Raw genomic sequence first — 10,311 nt, 5'->3', positions numbered from 1 at the left:
GAGAGTATCAAATATTGAATAACCATCAATTAAGAATACCACGAACATAAAGGCTAGTATCAAAGAGCCCAGAATAAAATGCCTTTGAACATTGTGGAAATTCAAATACTACAACTTTTAAAGGCATTCTTTATTTGAGTATATGTTCTTAACCCAAAGAAAAAGCTGAAGATACACATGGAGTAAAAGAGATTCTTCAAATGAGCAGAAGTATAAAGACATTGAACCTACAAAAACAACACAAGAACTTGTTGTTAGAACCATATCTTTTTTTATGACTCTAGCTAGAACACTTTCCCATATCTTTTAGTATATCACATGTGTGTATTACTATTGGATTCATTTTTTGCATTTGAAGACATTAAGAAAATATTGTGTGTGTCCCAAGAAACTATCATTTTACCATTTAAGGCCTCAACTTCCTCAAAGGTGTTTCTAGATATATCCAATGCATATGGAAACATTGACCATCTCTCAACATTAAGATTTTTAATTTCCATAACACAGAGACCCTACTAATCCAGCTTCCAACCATGTCAAATTCCTTCTACTTCAAATAAAATCCCTTCTTCAATTTGTTCCCCTTCATCGTTCTTGGGTAAGACAAGCTGGTCAACTTTACATTGCACAAATCTCACTGGTACCTAATGACTAGAGGGAGGAGAAAACTCAAGACCTATCAATGCTCCATGAAAATACTCACCACCGTTGCTCTCTAGCGACTCATGGAAGGAACCCATGATTGGTGAAGACCTTGTTCACAAGCTAACCTAGGTTTTCAAATATCCAACCTATTATAAATTACACTAAACATTTCCATAAACTCTATGAAGGAAAAATTTATTAATATAATTCTTATATATGTCTAGAATACAGAGAATTGGTTTAAATTTACACATCTAAAAAAATGGCCTAGAGTTTTTTAGAGCATATTTTCCTATCAATTTTTCCTAGAATTAGCTACAAATTTATTGGAATCATTAGTTTCATTTGTTAACTATGCATAATCTAAATTCCTAAAATATTTTTTAGAGTGCTAAATTCATTTACACATTACAAAACTATTGATTTAAATAAAAAGACACATCTCACCAAAAAAAAATTTACCCAAGTCCAACCAAAAATTCCAAAACATATAAATCAAACAATTGTAAAAGGCAGAAAATCACCAATAATAAGCAGCAAAATGTCACCATACCACCTTTTAGAACCAGTTCATAATAATTATTCTATGAAAAGCAGTGGATATATCACTCCTAAAAAACCATAGCAAAATATATCATGCACCATATATAAGATGTTAGCATCACCTAGAAAGAAATTCACTGAAAATATCATATAGCGAATAACCATACATTAAGAATACCACAAACATAAAGGCTAGTCTCAAATAGCACAAAATAAAAGACCTCTAAACATTGTGGAAAATTCAAACACTGCAAATTTTATAGGCCTTCTTTATCTGAGTACGTGTTCTTAACCCAAAGAAAAAAATGAAGACACACATGGAGAAAAAGAGGGTCTTCAAATGAGCAAAAATCTAGAGACATTGAACCTACAAAAACAACAAAAGAAATTGTTGCTAGAATCATATATTTGTTTATGACTCTAGTTGGAAAAATTTCCTGTATCTTTCAGTATATCACATGTGTGTGTCACTATTGGATTCATTTTTTGCATTTGAAGACATCAAGTAAATTTTGTGTGCATCCCAAGCAATTATCATTTTACCATTTAAGGCCTCAACTTCCTCAAAGGTGTTTCCAAAGATATCCAATGCATGTGACAACATTTCCCATCTCTTAACATTAAGGTTTTTAATTTCCACAAAGCAAAGACACTTCTAATCCAACTTCCAACCATGCCAAATTCCTTATACTTGAAATAAAATCCCCCCTCCAACTTCTTCCCCTTCATCATTCCCGAGTGAGATGAATTGACCAACTTTGCATTGCACAAATCTCGCTGGTGCCTGATGACTGGAGGTTGATTAACCTCAAGACCTCTCAATACTCCATGAAAATCCTCACCATTATTGTTCTCTAGCGACTCTTAGAAGGAACCCATCATTGGAGAAGACTACGTTGACAAGATAACATGGATTTTCAATTATGAAGCCCGTTATAAATTACACTAAACATTGTCATAAACCATATAATGACAATCCTTGTTGATATAATTCATATATATGTCTAGAATACAGAGAGTCGGTTTAAATTTGGAAAGCTAAAAAAAATGGCCTAAAGGTTTTTATGGCTTATTTTCCTATCAAATTTGCCTAAAATTAGGTAGAAATTTATTGGAAACATTAGTTCCATCTATTAACTTTGCATAATCTAAATGCCTAAAATATTTTTTCAGAGCACCAACTTCATTTACACATTCAAAAACTATTAATTTAAATAAAAAGACACATCTCACCAAAAATTGTTTTGCCCAAGTCCAACAAAAAACTCCAAAACATATAAATCAAACAATTGCAAAAAATAGAAAGTCACCAATTATAAGCAACAAAAAGTCACTATACCACCTTTCATAACTTACTACAATCCATGAATGCACCACACTACCTAGAATGACTCCTATATGGGAACACACCACACTACCTAGAATTACCCAGTGGTGGTCCATTTATTTTTATATTCTTAATCATTATTTAAAATGATAATAATAATTTGAAAATAATTGGCCCATGGAGTGTACACCAGTTGGTTTGTGTGGGGTTTAGTTGAGGTCATGGATTCAAACCTCATAGGGAGGGGTTGAGGAATTGAAGCCACTTTAGGGAAATAAAACTTCCCAAGGGGAAACTTCTGAGAGGGGCATTCTACAATTCATAAGAGAGATGTGTAAGTCCTTCCATGCTCTAACTCAAGTTGACACATGTCTCTTTCAAAATAAAAATAAAATATACACAAAATTAAAAAACAATATAGTTTATAATAAAAATAGACATATATTTGGTTAGTTTCACTTACAAATTTTATAAAATGTATTATCTAAACATGCTATGTTTTGGATTTTTTTACTAGAATGTGATGATTTTTTTTTAGCCAAATCTTAATTTTGTTGTTTAAAATGAGTTTTTAACTACATATATGGATTCAACACCCTACCCATGAGACACTCAAGATTCTGGAAACTTTACAACTCAAACTTATGATTCCAAGAAATTCCTACTAGATTCTAGACAAATTATAATAGAATGATTTTTCACTTAAATATTAATATAATTTTACATCGACTAAAAAAAACTTATATTTAACTTGTAAATATTTCAATACTTACCTTATAAATATTTTAATACAAGATTTAAAATTACCAATGTGATTGTCACTATAGTCATGATAATTTTCATTTTACTTTTTCTGGGGATTTCCACATCGCATGTCATTTTGTTGGTATCATCTCAGCTAGTATTAGCAAGCTTCATATCGGGAATAGCTACAAAATAGTCTTTAAAGAAATTGTGTTTGTGTTTGTTATGCATCCCTTTGATGTTGGCGATTGATGCATTGTTAATGGTATTTAGGTAAGGGAAGAAGGCTAAGAGTAGCCAACATTGTCACTGTTTAGTTTCCCACAAGCATTTCTCCTCTATGGTCATGTTATAGAGGAACTCATCTTGCCCAATTGGTTTCTTCTCTTGAGTATTTTTTTGTTGGTGTAGATGATTGTAGAAGAAATGAACATTCACATAACAATTTTATCTAAACTCAACACTTGCAAAGGACAAACATGTGACAATAGTCAATAATTCATTTCCAATATGTTATTAGCATAAGTTAAGCTATAACAACCGCTAAGAACTTATTTCTTCTATGCTACCCCCTTATCACGTTTCCTTTGCAATATGTGGGGAAATTGCTAGTTATACATACATATATATATATATATATATATATATATATATATAATCACATCAAAACCAATACAAACCTTACTGTAATCCACCTTCTATCCAAAATACCTATCTACAAACCAAAATTCAATTATTGAAATAATTCTATACTGTCTAAACAAATTCCATAATGATCATGAGATTGTCTTACAGATTAATCACATCATGACGATTTGGTCGACATTTCGAACCATCTAATGTGGTTCATCCTCACGACAAAGATGGAAAAAACAATCTTTCCAAATGATTAAATAGCAGAGATACATCCGGATTCAGAGAGTTGTTATGGATTAGCCATTCAAAATTTGCGATTAAAAATTAGTTACTCAAAATTAACCTAAAAATTTATTATTTTAATTATTTTTTATTTTTTATTATTTAATTATATCTATTAAAATAATGTCCAGTAAAAAGAATTAGTTGCTAGGAATTAACCACCCACATATATATACTATTAATCTAATTACTTATTAAGAAAAAAAAGAGAATTCTATAATGTTTATATATTTTAATGTTCAATTTAATAATTTAAATTTCATTAAAATAACTCCAACAATAATTTATATATTTTAATGTTCAATATAATAATTTAAATTTGATTATGATAACTCCATCAATTATATATAGCTCTTGTCGCTTTTGTCCTTTTGTCTCATTATTTTTTCGGTGGTTCAAACGTCATTGTGCATGTGATATTTTAGCGTTATCAACGTGATGTATTGTGATTCATTAACACGCCACGTATGCCCTACAAGCATTAGTCATAATATTACATTGTACCTGCATACTAAGCGCATGGAATAATACCTATCAAACACGTCATCTCGGCGAATATCGTCGCAATGTATTGTAGAAAACCCGGAGGTCGTTATATACACGGAATTCATTAAAAAAAAAAAAAGCGGCCTTATAAGTGGTCTATATAAGTGTCTGAGGATCGATGAACAGCAAGAGACGGCTAAATACACTTGAATGATTTTTCACTTAAATATTAATATAATTTTACATCGATTAAAAAAAACTTCTTTTTAACTTATAAATATTTTAATACAAGATTTAAAATTATCAATGTGATTGTCACTATAGTCATGATGATTTTCATTTTATTTTTTCTAGGGATTGCCACATCCCATGTTATTTTGTTGGTATCATCTCAGCTAGTATTAGCAAGCTTCATATTCGGGAATAACTACAAAATAGTCTTTAAAGAAATTGTGTTTGTGTTTGTTATGCATCCCTTTGATGTTGGCAACTGATGCATTGTTAATGGTGTTTAGGTAAGGGAAGAAGACTAAGAGTAGCCAACATTGTCACTATTTAGTTTCCCACAAGCATTTCTCCTCTATGGTCATGCTATAGAGGAACTCATCTTGCCCAATTTGGTTTCTTCTCTTGAGTACCTTATTGTTGGTGTAGATGATTGTAGAAGAAATGAACATTCACATAACAATTTTATCTAAACTCAGCGCTTGCAAAGGGAAAACATGTGACAATAGTCAATAATTCATTTCCAATATGTTATTAGCATAAGTTAAGCTATAACGACTGCTAAAAACTTATTTCTTCTATGCTACTCTTTCCTATGCTACCCCCTTATCGTGTTTCCTTTGCAATATGTGATGCAATTGCTAGTTATATATATATAATCACATCAAAACCAAGACAAACCTTACTGTAATCCACCATCTATCCAAAATACTTATCTACAAACCAAAATTCAATTATTCAATTATTGAAGAATTCTATACTGTCTAAACAAATTCCATAATGATCATGAGATTGTCTTACGGATTAATCACATCATGAGATTTGGTCGACATTTCAAACCATCTAATGTGGCTCATCCTCACGACAAAGGTGGAAAAAACAATCTTTCCAAATGATTAAATAGCAGAGATGCATCCGTATTTGGAGAGCCGTTATAAATTAACCATTCAGAGTTAGCGATTAAGAATCAGTTACTGAGAATTAACCTAAAAAATTATTAATTTAATTTTTTTATTATTTATTATTTAATTATATCTATTAAAATAATGTCAAGTAAAAAGAATTAGTTGCTAACAATTAACCTAAAAAATTATTAATTTAATTATTTTTTATTTTTTATTATTTAATTATATCTATTAAAATAATGTCCAGTAAAAATAATTAGTTGCTGCAATTAACCCATATATATATATATATATATATATATATATATATATATATATTATTATCTAATTACTTATTAAGAAAAAAAAGGGAATTCTATAATATTTATATATTTTAATGTTCAATTTAATAATTTAAATTTCATTAAGATAACTCCATCAGTAATTTATATATTTTAATGTTCAATTTAATAATTTAAATTAGATTACGATAACTCCATCAATAATATATATATATATATATATTTCTCGTCGCTTTTGTCCTTTGTGACATTATTTTGTCGGCTGTTATATATCGTCGCTTTTGTCCTTTTGTCACATTATTTTTTCGGTGGTTCAAACGTCATTGTGGAGGTGATGTATTTTAGCGTTATCAACGTGATGTATTGTGATTCATTGACACGCCACATATGCCCTACAAGCATTAGTCATAATATTACATTGTACCTGCATACTAAGAGCAGGGAATAATACCTATCAAACACGTCATCTCCGCGAATATCGTCGCAATGTATTGTAAAAAAACCAGAGGTCGTTATATACACGGAATTCATTCAAAAAAAAAAAAAAAATCCCTTATAAGTGGTCTATATAAGTGGCAGTGCAACAAAGATCTGAGGATCGATGAACAGCAAGAAACGGCTAAATACACTGGCAGTTTTGTCTGCTAAATGACGCCCTGGATTCGCTAAACTAACTCCACCCAATCCTTATATTCCAGTACCTCTGCATCAGTTAGCCAGTAGCCGTGAAACGTGGTAGCTCACAATCCAAGGATCAGATGGCTCGCAATCCACAACCCTTGCATGCTCTTGTGTTCCCATACCCAACGCAGGGTCACATAACTCCCATGATGCAGTTCGCCAAGAAGCTTGCTTCCAAAGGTGTTACAGTCACCTTCGTTACCACGCACCACAGACACCAACAGATCACTAAATCTAACGCCCACACTGCTGAACAAAACGATCCTATTGAGCAGGAAGCCTGTAATCTTGGTCTTGACATTCGCTCTGCTCGAATATCTGATGGATTACCTCTGGATTTCGATCGGTCGGCCAGATTGAAAGATTTTATGCGCTCTGTGGATAACATGGCAGGAGAGTTGGAACGACTCCTTCAAAATCTCAACAAGGCGGGGCCTGCTATATCGTGTGTCATAGCTGACACTTCACTTCCCTGGTCATTTGAAGTCACAAAGAAATTAGGTATTCCCTGGATTTCGTTTTGGACCATGCCTACATTTCTTTATTCAATCTACTGCCACTTACATCTACTGGAGGATCACTGTCACTCTCATTACGAAGGACCTGGTAAGATTTCTGTCTGTTTTAGATAGGTTTTCCGGTTGAAATCCTGCTTATAAAAACTTGAAGATATATATGAGCCTGTTTTTATTGATGGGTAAGTAGTTTACTCACAATTGAATTTTGTTGAGTGGAGAAGCTCATTTTACAGTTCAATGTAATTTTGTCTATCGTCAATATGATGTGAAATCTTGTCTCTCATCAAAGTTGAAATTTTTCAAAAAAAAAAAAAAAAAAATCTAAAAATTAAAAATTAAATAATTATACAAAATATTTAAAATGTCCAATCATAAAAAATTTACATGTGAAAAAATTAAATTCCGAATCTTCTTTGTTTATGTTAATTCTATATTTAAGTGAAATCTGTATTTAAATAAAAAGAATTAGATCCTCTAAACTCAGGTTAGATCTCCCTCAGGTTAAATCAGTATTTAAAATAAATATATACTATTTTATTTTTATTTAGATTTTTGATACCCAACTGTGAGAATTTTTTTTACAGCTAATGAAGGCAGCATTCTGATTGATTATATTCCGGGCGTACCAACCTTAGAAACAAGAGATCTTCCGTCCTTCATCCATGAGACAGACGCGGACTCAAAGTTTTTCCTTGATTTGATGCGTAGGTCCGTTCAAATAAGTCGCGAAGCAGATTGGGTTGTTGGTAATTCTTTCGACGATCTGGAAAGCAAGGCAGTGAATTTAAACCCTCCGGTTTTGCATGTTGGTCCGTTGCTTCCCTCGGGTTTTATGAACGGTACTGAACATTCCAGTGACATAAGTGTTGGAACGAGCATTTGGACACAATATGACTGCTCCCAGTGGCTGGATGCAAAACCTAATGGTTCAGTTGTATACGTTTCCTTTGGGAGTATTATTCATGTGACTAAAGCTCAGGTGGAGGAAATAGCGATGGGTCTCAAGGAAAGCGGACATTTCTTCCTCTGGGCTCTTCGTCCGGACATAGTCTCTTCAACCGTCTCAGACTGCTTACCAGACGGTTTTCTGGACGAGACCAAAGGGCGGGGCCTCTTTGTTCCATGGTGCAATCAGCTGCAAGTATTATCCCATCCCTCCGTTGAGGGATTCATTACGCACTGCGGATGGAACTCAATGCTCGAAAGCATAGCTCTTGGAGTTCCCATGATAGGGATTCCATTTTGGGCGGATCAATTCACCAACAGCAAGCTCATGGCTGACGAATGGAAGATTGGATACAGATTGAGCGGAGGAGATCAGGCGGGAGGGAAGGGACGGATACTGAGGAAAGACATATCCAGCACTATCAGAAAATTGTTCAGCGACGAAGGGACAGATGTAAAGAAAAATGTGGAGGCATTAAGAGACACTGCGAGGACTGCGGTGCGAAGAGGAGGATCTTCGGATATAAACATTGAGAGCTTTGTTGAAGGTTTGAAGGGGAAACGTATGAGTAAATAACTGAAGAAACACAGTGAACCATCTCAGTTAGTGTTATCCAGAGTAGATCAGTGTCGTAGGGGAACATCGTGAAAGTGGATAATTGTCGCAGGGAAACATCGTGAGACTCCATATAGCCCAGTATATGCATGCTTTATAATTCCATACTTTGTCCTGTTTCGCTCGCGTGATTTACATTGCCTTGTGAATGCCAGATACTCTTCTGAATCATCCATGCTTCTCTCTCTCATGATATTTATCGAGTTGAATTTATATTTCATATGAATCTATTTTCCTTGTCAGATTCTTTTAATTGAAGAGTGTAACAATATATTCTTTAAAAATTATTTTTGTCATAAATAATAAATTTAAAATTAAATTTTATAATATTTTATAATAAATAATTTTCATAGTTTTCTCATTTATTGGATTTTGGTTTTGTTAGGATTAGTATAGATTTATTTTAAGGGTAAATCTAACATGAGTTGAGAGATTTAGAGGGATCAAATTTCTTGCAAATATTTTTAGAGTGCAAAAAAGCAATGTGTCACATAAGTTAATAAATATTCAAATAATTTATTTAAATAACAATTTAAAATATTTTTGAAAAGTATAAGGTTTAAACATCTTACTGGCATATTTTTTTTTAACTTCTAATCACTTTACATGAAATTATATTAGCTGACATGCATAACTAATTATTTATTTATTTATTATATCAAACATTGATTTTCTATTAAGAGAATATTTTAATTTTATTACATATGTTAACTCCAAGTTGAGCATGCACATACTTATACATCACATTCATAATGGGTTGTAGAATGAGCCTCTCTATAGGACTGACTCATAGGAAATGATTCAAACAAGTTCTACTTACTGCACCATAAAAATCTTGCTAAAAACCAAGTCTTATATTTTGTTGAAATTTGATTCACTTCTACCAATAATAATGTCATCATTGAATTTTACATCATTCAATGATGAAATATTCATTATTTTATTCTAATAAAATAGAATTTAAAATTACACTTCAAACTATAAACATTTTTTTCACTTATATTTTAATATGGGAGATCTCATTCTCTATTAAAATGCTCTCTTCATTCATATATATATATATAAAGAGTGATATCTCAATTAAAAAAAAATCTCTTGATATTTTTAAATAATACAAAGTGGACTTTACAATTTCATCCAAGTAAAGTATTAGAAAGAGCTTTATTATAAATATAGAGAACCTTTCATAATAAATTGTAATAGAGGAAGATAAATAGGACCTAACTCATAGGAAATGATTCAAACAAGTTATTTACTGCACCTTAAAAATTTTGCTAAAATTCAAGTCTCATATTTTGTTGAAATTTGATTCACTTCTACCAATAATGATGTCATCATTCAATGATGAAATATTCATTATTTTATTCTAATAAAATAGAATTTAAAAGTATACTTCAAACTATAAACATTTTTTTCACTTATATTTTAATTTTTGAGATCTCATTCTCTAATAAAACACTCTCTTCATATATATATA

At 31.7% G+C, this 10,311-nt stretch overlaps 1 protein-coding gene across 1 annotated transcript; it reads left to right on the top strand.

The window, feature by feature from the left end:
- Positions 1–6,659: 6,659 nt before the first annotated feature.
- On the top strand, positions 6,660–9,019 carry LOC149179620 (UDP-glycosyltransferase 86A2-like). The gene is made up of 2 exons (XM_089418025.1): positions 6,660–7,361; positions 7,858–9,019. The coding sequence occupies exons 1-2, from the start codon at positions 6,833–6,835 to the stop codon at positions 8,793–8,795; spliced, it is 1,467 nt and encodes a 488-aa protein (XP_089274151.1). The 5' UTR covers positions 6,660–6,832; the 3' UTR covers positions 8,796–9,019.
- Positions 9,020–10,311: the final 1,292 nt, after the last annotated feature.

The sequence above is a fragment of the Pinus tabuliformis genome, chromosome 3_2, assembly GCF_031772625.1.
Source record: "Pinus tabuliformis cultivar Carrire ecotype Pingquan chromosome 3_2, CPIR1, whole genome shotgun sequence".
In the NCBI taxonomy this organism is placed as follows: domain Eukaryota; kingdom Viridiplantae; phylum Streptophyta; class Pinopsida; order Pinales; family Pinaceae; genus Pinus; species Pinus tabuliformis.
The sequence above is the reverse complement of the archived record's forward strand: the minus strand, read 5'-3'. Positions and strand labels throughout refer to the sequence as shown.

Coding starts and splice junctions, on each gene's coding strand:
- LOC149179620 (XM_089418025.1), top strand. CDS start 6,833: ATGGCTCGCAATCCACAACCCTTGCATGCTCTTGTGTTCCCATACCCA. Junction 7,362..7,857: donor CTCTCATTACGAAGGACCTG/GTAAGATTTCTG, acceptor TTTTTTTTACAG/CTAATGAAGGCAGCATTCTG.